At 41.9% G+C, this 17,231-nt stretch overlaps 1 protein-coding gene across 4 annotated transcripts in view; it reads left to right on the forward strand.

Moving 5' to 3' along the window:
* mkks (MKKS centrosomal shuttling protein) overlaps positions 1–17,231 on the forward strand; it is a 51,336-nt gene that overhangs the window by 19,754 nt on the left and 14,351 nt on the right. For 2 of the 4 annotated variants that reach the window (XM_068044330.1, XM_068044332.1), the window contains one exon: positions 1,952–3,800. The exons of 1 other annotated variant lie outside the window; for it this stretch is intronic. In XM_068044330.1, the coding sequence (XP_067900431.1) occupies positions 1,952–2,392 (441 nt within the window). In that variant the 3' untranslated portion in view covers positions 2,393–3,800. Of the gene's footprint in view, positions 1–1,898; positions 3,801–17,231 lie in introns of those variants that run through there. One more of the 4 variants, XM_068044333.1, reaches the window with a different exon arrangement.

Here is a 17,231-nt window from a genome sequence, read left to right on the forward strand (position 1 = left end):
TTGACAGATCTTCAAAAATAACTATTCTTCAGTTAATGCTGGTCCATAGAAGTTTTATTTATATGTTTGAAAACTTGCAATAAGGAATAGTTTTGGTCCCCTCTCAGAAGATACAAAATGAAATACTTGATGAATGAAAAAAAACACTGATAAAGATGGTATACCTATATCCATTTACTGTGTCAATTTTTCTCCATTGTAATTCCTATGTCCATGCTTGGAATGGAATCTGTTTATATAAACTTGTCACCTTGTAATTATGCCCTCCCATCAATGATGGCACTACAGCACCTCAACTTTGCAGTTCCCAGCTATTCAACCGGTACTATGGAAGAGCCCTGTGCTCCATGGAACGTTACTGCTCAATTACCCAAATGATTATAAATTTTGTTGCTTAGCTAAAAATAATATGAAATCGAAGTATAACTTAAAATGTCCGAACAGAATGTATTGCTTTAAAATTTGTACTGAAATATGCTTGTCTGCCCTGCCCTCTGTGTCACCTAGTACTACATTTGATGTTGACTTCCAATGTGCAACACCATGCTAAATTGACTAATATATCAATAATATATTAAAAACAATAAAAGACCACAGGATCCAAAGGTACTGCATCAGTAGGGAGTGCTGAAAAAGTAACATTATGGGACAATTGAGCAGCACCTAATACTGTGTGATAGCCTACACTAAGTCATAGTATTTGGCACCCTGCCCACTCCTATTGAATAACAACCCTTCCTGTGCCCCTCACTCCCATTCCCTCTTGCCCTCTGTTCCCTTCCCTTTTTTCTCCTTCCATTCCTGTCCCACCCTCCCCCATGTTCTTGTTCCCTTCTCCTTTCACACATCTCCTACTTCCAATCTTTCCTACTCTGTTCCTCCCTTCTACTGCCGCCTACTGCCCTCTCTCTCTTCTGCTCCTACTCCCCATCCTCTTCCATCCTCTCTTTTTCTCACCTCATCTCCCTCTCTATTAGTCTCCCCCCACCCCCCACTCCACATCATACTTTTTTCTTCCCTTCCTGTCTTCATCTCATTCCCAACGTTGTACTACTCCCTCTAATCTTGATCTGAAAAAGTAAAATGGGCCTTGACTCCCCATGAGAGATCGATTGCGTGTGTGCACGTTTCATATATACATTAAGTAATGGAAAAATTGCTTGTCTCATAATTTTAATGCTTTAATGTGGCTTATCATTGCACATCAACTGCATAGAACAGTCTGGTTCTCAGTATGTTCTGTGACACCTGCCACCAAGGGAAAAATAAAGGAAAATAAGAACAAAAAAAGACATGAACTCAATTCAAAAATAACAAAGGGGAGCAATTGCAAAGGAAATAATTTGACCTCATAGTTCCAATGACAATGAAACATTCAAACTTCCCTCACAGTGTTGGACAGCATCTCAACCTTTTTATTAGATTTCTTCACAATTATTTTACCCAATTCATTATTACTCTGTGCAGTTATAGATAATAAAAGTGCTAACCAGAATTGCTCAAAACTATATTTACAAATTTGAAGCTGGATTCTTTTCATTTGAGCTATTTTTGTCATATGTTTTTTTCATGCACATTTGCATATAATTTGATGAAAACTGGTATAAATTGTTTAAGTTAAATCCCGCCTTGATTTTGATTTTAGAAAATCATAGTATAAAAAAGTGCTAGCAGTAATATCTTCACATAGATTTTCATAATCTGAAAATTTAGAGGTTTATCTTGCACACTGGTGGAATAGATGTTTTGCTGCCGTAGATGTTGTGAGCGTATACAAGAACAAGTAATATAATTTATTTGATAGTCAATATACTGGATTAGAGTATGATGAAATCAAGTTAATTTTCAGTAGAAATAAAAATTTTGAAGATGATTTTTGCAACTATTGTGTATCACAGGCATAATTAATCGAATATTGTGGAGCATTTTCTAAGCTGAACTCTTTTCACAGAGCCACTCTGTGACTGATGATAAATTGGCAGAGCTGGGCTGCTCTCAAACCGAGTACAGAATTGTTGCTGACAGTTTCTGCCACTCCCTGGAGCGTACTGCTTCTTCACTGGAACATGATGGTGGTGAGAACTTCGTTGACACTAAGTACGGCCATCGTTGGTCAGTTTTGCCCAAAATGCCTCTGCACACTGACTGGTCGGAGATTTTTTCTAGATGTGCTTGTGGTTTGTACACAGCGCAAAAAAATCTGAACTGGACTGTTCTAGGTAATAGAACAGCAATAGTTAGCCCAGCAATGCCCCTTGAGAAACCTAGTGAATATTTCCCAGATCAATTAGTCTTGGACTCCTACACCGTGAAACTTAATGCTTTGCAAGTAGCTGTAGAAACAGCTAATTTGATAGTTGATTTACAATATGTAATTCAGGACCAGAATTAAACTCAATGGAGGCCTGACATTTCATCACAAGATCTACAATGTAGCTTACAACCTAATTTCACATCGATATTCAGCATTTCTTGCCATGATGCTTAGAAAGGTGTTCTGGCAAAGTTGCAGGTAAATATTAGCTTCAACTGAAACCATCTACATGTGTCTTTTATGAGATCATTTTATGCAGTCATTTTTCTCAGACGGTTCTGATTGCAAAGATCAGGACTTGGTGGCATGGTCGTGCTGTGTGTTAATGCATTAATTCTCCAAGTTAAAGTAATAACTCACAGCACCATATGGTGGGAGGATATTAGTCTGATTCTTTCTCCAGTGAGCTATACAAAGCAGAGGTATAGTGTTTTACTGCAGGGAGAGGAAATATTGGGTGCAGTGCTGTGTAACACATCTTCTGACAGTTGGTCAAAGAGGGCAATGGTAGACGTATGAAACCAGGCCTTTTGTCTACCTTCATATTTCAGAGATGTTGCAGTCAAGAAGCTATAGAGAGAAAGAAATAACAATAGTTTCCTGTTCATTAGAGGACAGATATAACCCCATCCCTAAAACAATATAGCTGAGCTCAATATGCTACAATGTTTGTTGACGTATGAGATGTTTCCCAGTATTAATTCTACCCACACTGATCTATTGTGTCTATTAAAAAAATCCAGTGTATATGAATTTGTTGCATTAAGAAATCATGTGGTTTTCAAAATCTAAATTTTTTCGATGAATTGTTGATGTTGCTGGATTGTTAATGTTACATTCCACTGAAGACTCAACCTAGATTTAAGTAGATTTTAATTTAAGGTGGTTAACAGTCTCATTTTTTATTTAAAAACCCTATAGCCTAAAATTGAAAATAAAAGCCTTGTTTACTAAAGAGTTTAATCTGTGAAGAAAACATAGAAGATTTTGAATTTGATGTCTGGCGAACAGGGCATTGTTGATAGGAGAGTGGGATTTAATGCAGACGAGGATATGGTTGCAAACTTTTAGATAAGTTGTAGTTATGTAAGATGGGAACTTGGGAGGTTGGTGAGGAGAGCATTAAATAGAGAAGACTTGAGGTGACAAGGGCTGAGATGAGATTTTCAGCAACAGTGGGGGTAAGATAGGGACCAATGTGGTTGGTGTTGTGGTGATGGCAGTCGGCAGTTTTGGTGGTGACTGGGAAGTAGGAGACAGAAAACTAAAGTTGGACCATCAGGATTAGCTTGAGCGAGCAGCTGAAGAGAGAGAGAAAGAGATGGGATCAGAGACTAGGGCACAGAGATTTTTGCAAGAACTAAACACGTTGGCTTCAGTTCCGGCAATGTTAAGTTGATGCCTTGCCTATATTGGCAAAAATGTTATTCATCTGTGACTTGATGTTGGACAGGCATATAAATCTATTAAATATATTTAAAAATAACATCATTGACTCAATTTCATTAGAATATCTGGACAAATACAAAAATCAAGGCTGATACCCCAGTGCAGTACTGAGGAGTACTGCAGTAAAAGGCAGTATATACCTAAGTCTTTCTTTTCTTTTTAGGGCATAGTCCACTAATCTTGTACATGAGTATTTGAAAAACCTAACTTAGCTACTAATCAGACATCAATATTAGTGTAACGCTTTATTTGAGGTTTTCATTAAGTTTGTAAATTTAAATATGTGATAGGCCATTTTTAGCAAACCATTCTTAACATTTCATGCATGTAAAATCACCTGGTCAAAACTCGATAACAGATCTGATTATAAGCAGGAATAATTGCTTACCCAAATTTTAATTTGATACAATTAATGTCTTATTGTCTTTTATTGGGCTGAATTTTACCAGTCCTCGATGCCGTGGGTCGCGGCGAGGGGGCCGGTAAAATTCTGCGGGGAGAGGCCCGCCTCGACCTACGACGTCAAGAAGGGCCCGCCACATATTACCGGCAGCGGGGGGACCACAGTGCAGCACCCCCCCCCCCCCCCCCCCCCGATATCTGGTGGCAGGCCCTTCATCTAAATATGCAAATTAACAATAAAGAAATGTAAATGAACTTACCTGCAGGCGGCAGCCATCCCACGCCGATTTTACGGCCGCCGTTCGTCCTTCATGTGCCTTCGGAGCTCCGTATGGAGTTTCAAGGCGGGAACCTGGTGGGAAGGGGGGAGGAATTAAATTTTCAGGGCAGGAGGGATGGGGGAGCGGGGAAATAACTTTTTATTGGATGTGGGGGTGGTGGGAAGGGGTTGAAGGGCAAATGTTAGAAGGTTGGAGGGGAAAGATCGGGTAGGGAAAAAGGCAAGTGTTGGTCATATCGGGCATTGAAATGACCATGGGGGGTGGAGGGGAGTTGGGAAAGGGCCTCCGTATCTTTATTATCTGTTTAATAAAAATTCCAATTACTTTGCCTTTAAAGATTAAAACTTCATCTAAGGACTTAAAGCCCTTTAAAAAATAACACCAGTGCCTGCACGGTGGCGCCGGACGCCGTTGCCAGGGACACAGCGACCGCCCCGATGATGTCATCGTGGGGGCTCTTCGGCGGCACTTCCATGACGGAAGGCCGCCGAGTTCAAAACGTGCCACAGTGCACAATTAAAATTCAGCCCATTGTTTTTTGTATCTTTGACAGAAATATGTTCATATTTTCATATTTACAGAACCATTTTCTGTAAAATTATGGACAGTCATCAAAACGAGCGCATTCTGAGATTCCCTGTGCTTCTAAACTAACTCCGGTATTTACTTGGATAGGATGGCCACTATGTAAGTGTATGTACAAGCCTCAAATCAAAAAGGGAACAGTATATCCCTATAATCTATTCCTGCTCACTGTTATTTCATCTAATAAATAGATAGTGTTTTGTCTCTTAAAACGTATCCATTTCTGAAAAGATTACCGTGGGAAGGAAACTACATGAGTAAACAAGTGGCTTGTAATTATGAACAAAGGATTTCATGCCTTGGTATGCACAATTGCTGGAAAATGTTAAGACTTGTTCTGCTGTTGGAACGTGTGAGATATAAGTTTATTTGTTCCGGAAGTCCAGCAATGTTAATAGAAAGAAAGAGCATGCATTTATTCGGTGCTTTTCATGAACTCAGGATATTTCCAAATTCTTCATAGCCAATTTGCACACAGCAAGGTCCCACAAACAACATTGAGCTGAACGACCAGATGATCTGTTTTTACTGATCAGTGTTGTATTATAATTCACTTAGTTCGCATAAAATTTCTGAATTCATTCCCTGTATCTTTCAACAGCTGTGATTTTCTCTCTCCAGTTTGATGTAAAAATACTATTATAGACACTAAGCCAGAAAGAAAATGGGTAAGATGAGATTCCTCTCTTGGTGCAAAAAAATGTATTGAAGAAGTGTTAATTTCTCTGCTCAGATTTTTAAATAATTCATTCATACAATATTTTGGAAAAAAGGCAATTTTTCCAAGATTTAATTTGTTAAGGCAACATGGATGTGCCAACTGATGAGCCAATCAGAATGCATCTGCAACAGTGATGCGGAGAAACTTGTTATGATGCTACAGGGGCACTTTAATAAGCTAACATCTACAAAATACATTCTGGTGCAGATGTCTCTATTGGTTGGATCAGCTACAAATTGTAAGGCCAGAATCCATTGAGTCCAGTGTTGGCAACCCTCCTGATTTTTGCAATTAAAAGATTGCAGCCTGTGTTAGAATTATTGTTTGTGATAGTGCTGTGCACTTCCCATTTGGCACGGTTGATTAGCAGCTCCAGCGTTCATGTCTGCTGAATCCTGCGTCAGGTCACATGACTCGAGACATTATACGTGTGCAACATTTTGCGTTGTCTTACAGATAAAATAAAATTAAGCAGTGAGATTCGAATGTTTTAAAAAGATCACCTGCATGTCCATAATGTTTGTAAGCTTATTATTTTGCACAGTATAAATAAAATTGAAGAAACATGTTAAGACCTGTAGTGCTATGCTTGAATTATATAGCAATGCATGCATGATACTCCAGATGTTGCACTTTCTTACTAATGCTACACAAGGTCAAAATGCTGGATATTTTTGAGTTGCAGCGTGAAACTGACAAGCACGTACCAATCAGCAAAGTTTTCTGACCAATCAACAATTAAACACTTAATTTATTTGAGCCTGTGTTTGCTTAACGATTAGACTTGGTGCCCTTAAAGGGTCATTGCCGCACCTTAGCAGAATAAGACATTGTGTATTTTTGGGATAACACTCCTTATAAAGCAACATATATAGCTTGCATTGAGCAATGCAATAGAGATCTGTGTGTGTTATGAGTCAACCAGCATTCGACCACTAAAAGCCGTTTGGATTAAATTGTTACTAACTGGAGCATATTCCACTGTACGAGCAGCTATTACAATAATCAGCTAGAAACTTGCTACACTCAATTTGGTGGGTGATAATTCTAACACATGAAATTTATACCCCTACTGCCCAACCCTCCGGAATATTTGTTTTAAAACCGGTTTATTCTGTTTATTTCCATTGACTTTTCCCATGTGTCTAAATTTCTTGCATTGGCAAAAATTCCCATCATATCTGAAAGCCTTGCTGGGACAGTTTTGGGTGATTCTGACAAAGTGACAATGTGTGAAGTCCACAAATGTTCTGCTTGTGAGAAACTGTGCTTTATAATGGAACGTTTACTGCTGTAGAGCAGTGTGGGAACATTAAAAAGAAATCATCTCCAATCCAAACAATTCTGAGCCAGTTTTTCTTTAACCCTCTTAGTAACAATAATCACAGCATTAAAATCATTTGAAGAAACAATAGCCAAGTATGTGACCTTGTTTCTGAATGCGTCCATGTAGTTATAGGGAATCTGCTTTCAACATAAAACCTTTTTGCCAATAGTTTATTTTTCAACTGTAAAGTTTTGCATCAAAAAGGTTGAATCAGAGAATCACAGGATATATATATATGTATATATATAGTAATGCTAGGCCCCTACTTGCCAAGAATGAGGTACATTAATTTTGTCATGAAAATTGATTTTAAACTGTTGCTGGAGTGAGGGGAGGACTCATTGAACAGATCAGCCATGACTTGAAAAGACATTTGCATATTAACAGATGGTGTTTGGAAGGGCAAAGCAGCCATTCCCTGACATTCAACCCACAATGGACTTTTGATCACCAGACGTTGAAGATGGTGTAGCTCGCATTCCAGGTTGACTGCTAAGATGGCCAAATACACAAACGGACATGGTCAAACCAGCTAGTCACATGACTAACCTGCTGGGCAACTTCAGTTTTTTGACTTTGTACAAACAGTTTGGGCAGAAAGTTGTTTGCTCCTGGACTGAGACGATCTCTCTCCTGTCTGTCTGTTCCCATCTCTTTCTCAAAAGCCACTGATTCCACTGAAGACACAAGAACCCCAAGGGAGAAAAGTCTCCTACAGCGAACAAGGTTTAAGAAGAATACTGGGCCCCAACGAAAAGCAAGATCTACCGACAATCAAGGACTCTACAGTGAGCTCGAAGAACCGTAACAACAACTCTTCAGATATTGTCTCAACTTTTCCACTTTATTTCTTCTGCTCTCTTCTGTCTGTATCTGCATGTGTGTATCGCATATGCATGCAAGTGTGGGTGCGTCGTGTGTCCGTAGGCGTCAACCGAATTAGAGTTTGTTTAATAAATTTCAACTTTTCTTCTTTAAACCTAAGAAAGCCTGTTAGTGCTGGTTTCTTTGCCTTATAATTGGAAAGCGGTGAACAAGGATTCACCAAGGGGGAGCTAAAAACACGGTGTGTTTAAAATTAAACCCTGTTACAGTAAGACCAGGTGAAGGCCGAAAGGGAACCCTAGACCTCTTTCTCACCTGGTCGTAACTGTATATATATATATATATATACTGCTCACCATTATACTGTTTACAAGGTTTTTTTTTGCCAGATATGCTGCAGAAATGTAATGGCTGATCTGTGAATAAAAATCTCTTGTATCAGCTCTTTTGTTTCTTTAAATGTGTTCTGACATGCTGTATGTTTCACAAGTGACTGCTACTATTAAAAATGCTTAATCCTATTGGATTTGTTTCTGTCTGCCACATAACAACCACATTTTGTTAAGTTTTGTTTTCTATAACACAGAGGGCTGTGGTCCAAAAAGGTCTAAATGATTTATGTGGTACAAGCTTTAATGAAGTTTGGGAAAGTGTGGGAACAGTGTTTGAGGATGAGTAATTGATGGCTGAAGTACAAAAATTGTTACATGGTAATCCAGAAGATTCCCTGTTTGACAGAACATAAAAATAATATTCATTGCAAACAGAACTGTCATAATTTATGTGTGTTATGAGAGAAAATAAGTTACGAAATTCTTTAGGGTATAATTCGTATCCAAACAATATGTTCAGGTATGTATTAACCCTTCCTATAGAGTTACGGTTCTTGGGTTATGGTACTTTCATGCTAACTGGTCAGAGCAGTCAGTTAAAATGCTTCGTCAGGCTTTTAACCAGACTTCATAAGTGATTAACCGATCAGGCGGCGAGTTATTTCTGAAAATGGGCATGCTGGGACCTGTATGTATCTACAAACACTGACTTACCAGCCCATTAACTTCAAAACACTTCATCGTGCTCTAAGCAAGTTTCATAAATGACTTCCTGTCATCAGACACTGTTTGTTTTCAAAATGAGCATGTTCGGAACGCTTTGTGCACGCGTTTGAACATCCATAAACATTTGACTAACTGCCTGAGTGACTTAGGAGTTTTATGAGATTTTAGCCAACTTCAGAAGTGACTTCCTGTCTCAGACGTGGGGTTGTTTTTAAATGTGAATACTGCAAACTGTCAGAATCATGCTTGAACTTCTGTTAAAATGCTTGAGAGCATATAGCTCCCCCAGTGAGCTGAGCCATACAGTTTGGGAAGGTCCCTAGTTTTGCTCCCCAATCAGTGTTGAATTAGCTGATTTCAGCCTGGGTTCAGTGGAGACCTACAGTTAGCATCAACACTTCTGGGTTAGGCAGGGGAAACTCAACCCACATTCACACTCCTTATTGCTATTCAGTAACCCATGATTGAAGTGCTCTTGCATAAGCTTTAGGCAGGGATTGGACACAACTGTGATGAGCTCTGCGATAAAGTAACCTTTCAATGCTCACAAATCATAATTCTGCTTGGGTGAGCTGGTGGAGTATGTTATGAGGTTTCTGGCTGGCTCAGGATATGTTGATACCACAGTATTCTGGTAAGTTTGGATGTTCTACAATAAATTTAGTGGTCTTATAAAAAAATTCAGAAGGAAATCTTACATTTCTGTAACACCTTTCATGACCTCAAAATGTCCCAAAGCATTTTACAGTCAATGAAGTACATTTTGAAGTGTAGTCACTGTTGTAATGTAGGAAACACGGCAACCAATTTGCACACAAGAAGCTACCCCACACACCAATGTGATAATAAGCAGATGATTTGTTTTAGTAATGTTGGTTGAGGGATCAATTTTAGCCAGGACACTAAGAAGACTTCCCCACTCCTCTTTGAATAGTGCCATGGGATCTTTTACATTCATCTGAGAGGGCAGGCAGAGTTTTGTGTCTCTTTAGCAAATAGCACCTCTGACAGTGTCGCACTTCCTCAGTGCTGGCACAAGGAATATCAGCAGGATTTTGTACTCAAGTCTCTGAATTGGGGCTTGAGCCCACAACCTACTGACTTAAGAGGTGAGAGTGCTACCCACAGACCTACAGCTGACACTTACTATAGCCCAATAAACAAACCAAATTGAAGTGTTTAAATGTAAGGTGCTTCATTAATGCCTACCAGCATGTGCACAATGCCATCACCACTAGTATTGCCTGACACTGACTTACTGCCCGATCACTGCTTCTTATCTTCCCATTCTCTTTCAGGCTTTGGCAACCATTCCATTATAGTCGCTCCCGGGTCTCAGCTCCTTGGCCCAGGAACACTGCCTTAAGAGATGTAGTAAATAAACATGTTAAGAGAAACACAAGGTTCTAAGGGGACAAATGTTATCATCGCTGGGCACAGTGAAAATCACAGTGAAGCACTTACAGCCCCATTCTCACTGCCATTTTTCTGGGGGCCTCAAAATGGCCAGCCTAGGAAACTCCTGGCCCCACAAACATCTACACCTTCCTGACCCTCCCTGGCCCTCTCTTTTCCTTTTTAACTTTACGACAACCAACTTGGCTCCATGGAAGGGCCAGGATCAGGTTTTCCAGTCCCCCCCCCGCAACCCCAATTGACAAGCTGCTATCAAAACCTATTTAATGGTGGCAGCTTGCGGATTAAATTTACATGAAGGGCCAACCATGAATAAAGTGCGGGCTTCCAACTACTTCCATCAGGCTAACTCCACATGACTCTGGCCCAGTGGAAGTGGCCACATGAAAGTCAGGTCCATCACTGTAATAAAAGGATGACTTAAATGATAACATTAGCAATTGCAGAATGATCAAATATCCTTGAAAACGTAAGATAAAAATTGCATCATTTTTTGGCAGCTGCATCAAAGGAAGCGACAAATCACTGTGAGAAAATTTGAGAGCAGGAAGAAATCGGGAATGAAAGTGATGAGCCTGGAATTGTTAATAGGAAATCATGGGATGAGATAAACCTGAGAAATCTCACACAGATCACAAAACATATGGGTTAGAAAGCAATTCTTCAATTCTAGCGTATTTAAAATAATGGTGCATTTATAGTTTTACCATGTGACTCAGACAGAGCTTCATCACAAACCTAAAGTGTAATATGATAGATCTCCAAGGAATTCAGACAACTGAAAAGAGAAGGCTGTTTAAGACAAATTTTTAAACTACTCACATTTGTGAGAACATTTACAAGGGGTAAGTTTCCAACTTTCTACTTAGAGTAGCAGCCTTGACTGCCAACAATGCTTATTGGAAATTTGTGTTCGTGTTATGTCTTAAAGTCTGATATATGCTTCAGCTGGACAAGGTGGAAAGTCTGAAAATTGTCCCTTGGTACCAAAATAATATTTTCATTGATTTTTGGGGAAGGGAAGAGATGACGCTTATTCAAATCTTTATCTATGTAATTAAAAGTTTTGTTCTCCCTCAGTGTCAGCTGGGGTTTAGTGGGTAGCACTCTTGCTTCTTAGCCAGAAAATTATGGGTTCTAGTCCCACTCCAGGATTTGAATGTAAGAAATTTAAGCTGACACTCCAGTGCAGTGCTGAGGGAGTCCTGTACTGTTGGAGGTGCTGCCTTTCAGATGTGATGTTAAACTGAGGCCCCTTATGCTCTCTCAGGTGGACATAAAAGATTCCATGGCACTTTTTCGAACAAGAGCAGGGGAGTTACCCCTGGTATCCTGGTCAATATTTATCCCTGAATCAACATCACAGTAACAGATTATCTAGATATTGTCACATTGCTGTTTGTGGGAGCTTGCTGTGTGCTATTTGGCTGCTGCATTTCCTACATTACAACAGTGACTATACTTCAAAAAGTACTTCATTGGCTGTAAAGTGCTTTGAGACGCCCAGTGGTTGTGAAAAGTTTTTTTTAATTCATTCATGGGATGTGGGCATCACTGGCTTTGCCAGCATTTATTGCCCATCCCTAATTGCCCTTGACAAGGTGGTGGTGAGCTGCCTTCTTGAACCGCTGCAGTCCATGTGAGGTAGGTACACCCACAGTGCTGTTAGGAAGGGGAGTTCCAGGATTTTGACCCAGCGACAGTGAAGGAACGGCGATATAGTTCCAAGTCAGGATGGTGTGTGACTTGGAGGGGAACTTGCAGGTGGTGATGTTCCCATGCATCTGCTGCTGTTGTCCTTCGAGGTGGTAGAGGTCACGGGTTTGGAAGGTGCTGTCTAAGGAGCCTTGGTGCATTGGATGGTGCACACTGCTGCCACTGTGCGTCGGTGGTGGAGGGAGTGAATGTTTGTAGCTGGGGTGCCAATCAAGTGGGCTGCTTTGTTCTGGATGGTGTCGAACTTCTTGAGTGTTGTTGGAGCTGCACCCATCCAGGCAAGTGGAGAGTATTCCATCACACTCCTGACTTGTGCCTTGTAATGGTGGACAGGCTTTGGGGAGTCAGGTGGTGAGTTACTCGCCTCAGGATTCCTAGCCTCCAACCTGCTCTTGTAGCCACGGTATTTATATGGCTACTCCAGTTCAGTTTCTGGTCAATGGTAGCCCCCAGGATGTTGACAGTGGGGGATTCCGCAATGGTAATGCCATTGAATGTCAAGGGGAGATGGTTAGATTCTGTCTTGTTGGAGATGGTCATTGCCTGGCACTTGTGTGGCGCAAATGTTACTTGCCACTTATCAGCCCAAGCCTGGATATTGTTCAGGTCTTGCTGCATTTCTACACGGACTGCTTCAGTATTTGAGGAGTCACGAATGGTGCTGAACATGGTGCAATCATCAGCGAACATCCCCACTTCTGACCTTATGATAGAAGCAAGGTCATTGATAAAGCAGCTGAAGATGGTTGGACCTCGGACACTACCCTGAGGAACTCCTGCAGTGAAGTCCTGGAGCTCAGATGTTTGACCTCCAACAACCACAGCCATCTTCCTTTGCGCTAGGTATGACTCCAACCCGCGGAGAGTTTTCCCCCTGATTCACATTGACTGCAGTTTTGCTAGGGCTCCTTGATGCCAGACTTGGTCAAATGCTGCCTTGATGTCAAGGGCAGTCACTCTCACCTCACCTCTTGAGTTCAGCTCTTTTATCCATGTTTGAACCAAGGCTGTAATGAGGTCAGGAGCTGAGTGGCCCTGGCAGAACCCAAACTGAGCATCACTGATCAGGTTATTGCTAAGCAAGTGCTGCTTGATGGCACTGTCGATGACACCTTCCATCACTTTACTGATGATTGAGAGTAGACTGATGGAGCGGTAATTAGCCGGGTTGGACTTGTCCTGCTTTTTGTGTACAGGACATACATGGGCAATTTTCCACATTGCCGGGTTGATGCCAGTGTTGTAGCTACATTGGAACAGCTTGGCTAGGGGTGCAGCAAGTTCTGGAGCACAGGTCTTCAGTACTATTGCCGGAATGTTGTCAGGACCCATAGCCTTTGCAGTATCCAGTGCCTTCGGTCGTTTCTTGATATCACGTGGAGTGAATCGAATTGGCTGAAGTCTGGCATCTGTAATGCTGGGGACTTCAGGAGGGGGCCGAGATGGATCATCAACTCGGCACTTCTGGCTGAAGATTGTTGCAAATGCTTCTGCCTTATGTTTTGCACTGATGTGCTGGGCATCCCCATCATTGAGGATGGGGATATTTGTGGAGCCACCTCCTCCAGTTAGTTGTTTAATTGTCCACCACCATTCACGACTGGATGTGGCAGGACTGCAGAGCTTAGATCTGATCCGTTGGTTATGGGATCGTTTAGCTCTGTCTATCGCATGCTGCTTATGCAGTTTGGCATGCAAGTAGTCCTGGGTAGTAGCTTCACCAGGTTGACACCTCATTTTGTGGTATGCCTGGTGCTGCTCCTGGCATGCCCTCCTGCACTCTTCATTGAACAAGGGTTGGTCTCCTGTCTTGATGGTAATGGTAGAGTGGGGATATGCCGGGCCATGATATTACAGATTGTGGTTGAGTACAATTCGGCTGCTGCTGATGGCCCACAGCGCCTCATGGATGCCCAGTTTTGCATTTCTAGATCTGTTTGAAATCTATCCCATTTAGCACGGTGATAGTGCCACACAACACGATGGATGGTATCCTCAATGTGAAGGCAGGACTTCGTCTCCACAAGGACTGTGCGGTGGTCACTCCTACCAATACTGTCATGGACAAAAGCATCTGCGGCAGGCAGATTGGTGAGGACAAGGTCAAGTATGTTTTTCCCTCATGTTGGTTCCCCCCACTGCCTGCCGCAGACCCAGTCTAGCAGCTATGTCCTTTAGTACTCGGCCAGCTCGGTCCGTAGTGGTGCTACCGAGCCACGCTTGGTGATGGATATTGAAGTCCCCCACCCAGAATACATTTTGTGCCCTTGCCACCCTCAGTGCTTCCTCCAAGTGGTGTTCAACATGGAGGAGTACTGATTCATCTGCTGAGGGAGGGCGGTAGGTGGGAATCAGTAAGAGGTTACCTTGCCCATGTTTGACCTGATGCCATGAGACTTCATGGGGTCCGGAGTCAATGTGGAGGACTCCCAGGGAAACTCCCTCCCTACTGTCGACCATTGTCCCGCCACCTCTGGTGGGTCTGTCCTGCCGGTGGGACAGGACATACCCAGGGATAGTGATTGCAGTGTCTGGGACATTGTCTGTAAGGTCTAATTCCGTGAGTATGTCTATGTCAGGCTGTTGCTTGACTAGTCTGTGGGACAGCTCTCCCAACTTTGGCACAAGCCCCCTGATATTAGTAAGGAGGACTTTGCAGGGTCAACGGGGCTGGGTTTGCCATTGTCATTTCCAGTGCCGAGGTCGATACCAGGTGGTCCGTCCGGTTTCATTCCTTTTTATTGACTTCGTAGCAGTTAGGTACAACTGAGTGGCTTGCTAGGCCATTTGAGAGGGCATGTAAGAGTCAACCACATTGCTGTTTTTTTTTCTCTCTTTTTTTATTTTCTTACCACATTGCTGTGGGTCTGGAGTCACATGTAGGCCAGACCAGGTAAGGACAGCAGATTCCCTTCCCTAAAGGACATTAGTGAACCAGATGGGTTTTTACAACAATCAACAATGATTTCATGGCCATAATTAGACTAGCTTTTTAATTCCAGATTTATTAATTAAATTCAAATTCCACCTTCTGTTGTGGTGGGATTTGAACCCATGTCCCCAGAGCAATACCCCAGGTCTCTGGGTTACTAGTCCAGTGATAATACCACTACGCCACCGCCTCCCCTCATACTATATAAATGCAAGTCTTTCTTTTCCCTAAACCTCTCCACCTCCCTACTTCCCTTTCTTCCTTTCTGGATGCTCCCCAAAACCTACCTCTTTGACCAAGTTTTTGACCATCTGCCCTAATATCACCTTATTTGGCCAGGTGACAAATTTTCCTCATAACGCTCCTGTGAAGTGGCTTGGGACGTTTTATTATGTCAAAGGCACTATATAAATACAAGACGTTGTTGTTGCATGAAATTCCACAAGGATTTTCCTAACCTCTCACCATAACTTAAGCAGGAAGTCAGTGGACCTTTGACCTTTTCTAGACCTAGATCTCACTACATCTTGAACCTGTGATAATACACGGATTCTGGGCTTATACCCGGGATTCAATCATGTGTTCTGAACTACTTCTAGCCTCTTATCTTTATCTTCCAGCTCCTATCTCCCCGTCGACAGTTTCAGCTGCTGTATCCCCGCTCAGTGCTCACAGCTATCAACTGAGGTCTCGCAGAACTTACCTTCCCTCCCTCAATACTTCCAGTCCCCACTTCACACTCAATGCTTCCTACTCCCCCTAATGCTGCCACAAGCCAATCTCCCAGTGCACCTACCCTTTGAACTTTCAATTGTCAGTCCTAGTCCAATGGTCACAGTTTTGTCTTGCAGGTTCAAGATCTACTGTAAAGACTTTTTCAGGCAACCCCCCCACCTGCCAAGATTGAGGCACACATTATTTCGCCACATGAACATTAACATTTAAAATTGCAAGCCCCTGACTGGAAAGTCATTTGCATGGTAACAGACAATGTTGGAACAAGGAACAAAGGACCAAGCACTGACCCATTCAACCAACAATGGACCTTTGATTACCAGACGTTGAAGGTGGGGGGAGCTAGCATTCCAGGTTGACTGCTAAGATAGCAGAATCCACAAACACAGAAGAAGTGGTCAGACCAGTTTTAGTCACATGACTAGCTGGCTGTTGGAATTTGAACTTCCAACAGAGTGTTTGAAATCAGGAAAGCTCCTTGCTCCTGGTTTGAAAAGACCTCTCTCCTGTCTGCTTTCATCTCGTTTCTCACCAGCTTTGGAATCCATTGAAAACCCGTGAACCTCAGAGAGAAAAGTCTCCTACATGAACAAGGTTTAAGAAGAACACTGGGCCGCGCAAACAGCAAGACCAGCCGCAATCAAGTGATCTTGAAGCAAAGCAAACAAGAAACTCTTCTGATATTGCCTCAAGCCCCCTCTCTACTATATTTTCCTCTCCTCTTTTCTGTCCCTATTTGCATGTGTGTATCGTGTGTACATGCTAGCATAGGCACGTCGTATATCCGTAGGTTTTAACCATGTTAGAGTTTAAGGTTTAATAAATTTCATGTTTCTTTAAACCTGAGAAAGCCTGTTTGTGCTCGTTTCTTTGCCTTATAATTGGAAAGCTGTGAACAAGGATTCACAAGAGGGGGAGCTCAAAACACAGTGTGTTTAAAAATAAAAACCCTGTTACAATAATACCAGGTAAAGACAGCAAAAGACCCCTAGACACATTTCTCACCTGGTCATAACAACTTGAACACATTCTACTTTAATGCAGTACTAAGGGAGAGCTGCACTGTCAGAGTTTCAGATGAGACCTTAAACTGAGGTTCTATCTGCCCTCTCAAATGGATATAAAAGATCCTGTGAGTGTTTGAATGACAGCAGTGAAGTTCTCCCAGTGTTCAGGCTAATATTTACCCTTCAACCAATGTCCCCCACACCCCCCAGAAATATCTGGCTATTTATGTTATTGCTGTTTGTGGCACTTTCCATTGTGCAAATTGGATGTTTCATTTTTCAACGTTACAGTACAATACTACAATTCAAAAGTGCTTAATTGACTGTAAAGCACTTTAGGGTGTTCTGAGCTCATGAAAGGTGCCATGAATACATTTGTTCATTTGTTGTTCTCTCTTCTGTCTCTCTTTCTCCCTCGTAATTTATCTTTCTCATTTTTTCTCCTTCTCTCCCTTCCTCAGCT

Source organism: Heterodontus francisci, chromosome 13 (genome assembly GCF_036365525.1).
Source record: "Heterodontus francisci isolate sHetFra1 chromosome 13, sHetFra1.hap1, whole genome shotgun sequence".
NCBI classification, from domain to species: domain Eukaryota; kingdom Metazoa; phylum Chordata; class Chondrichthyes; order Heterodontiformes; family Heterodontidae; genus Heterodontus; species Heterodontus francisci.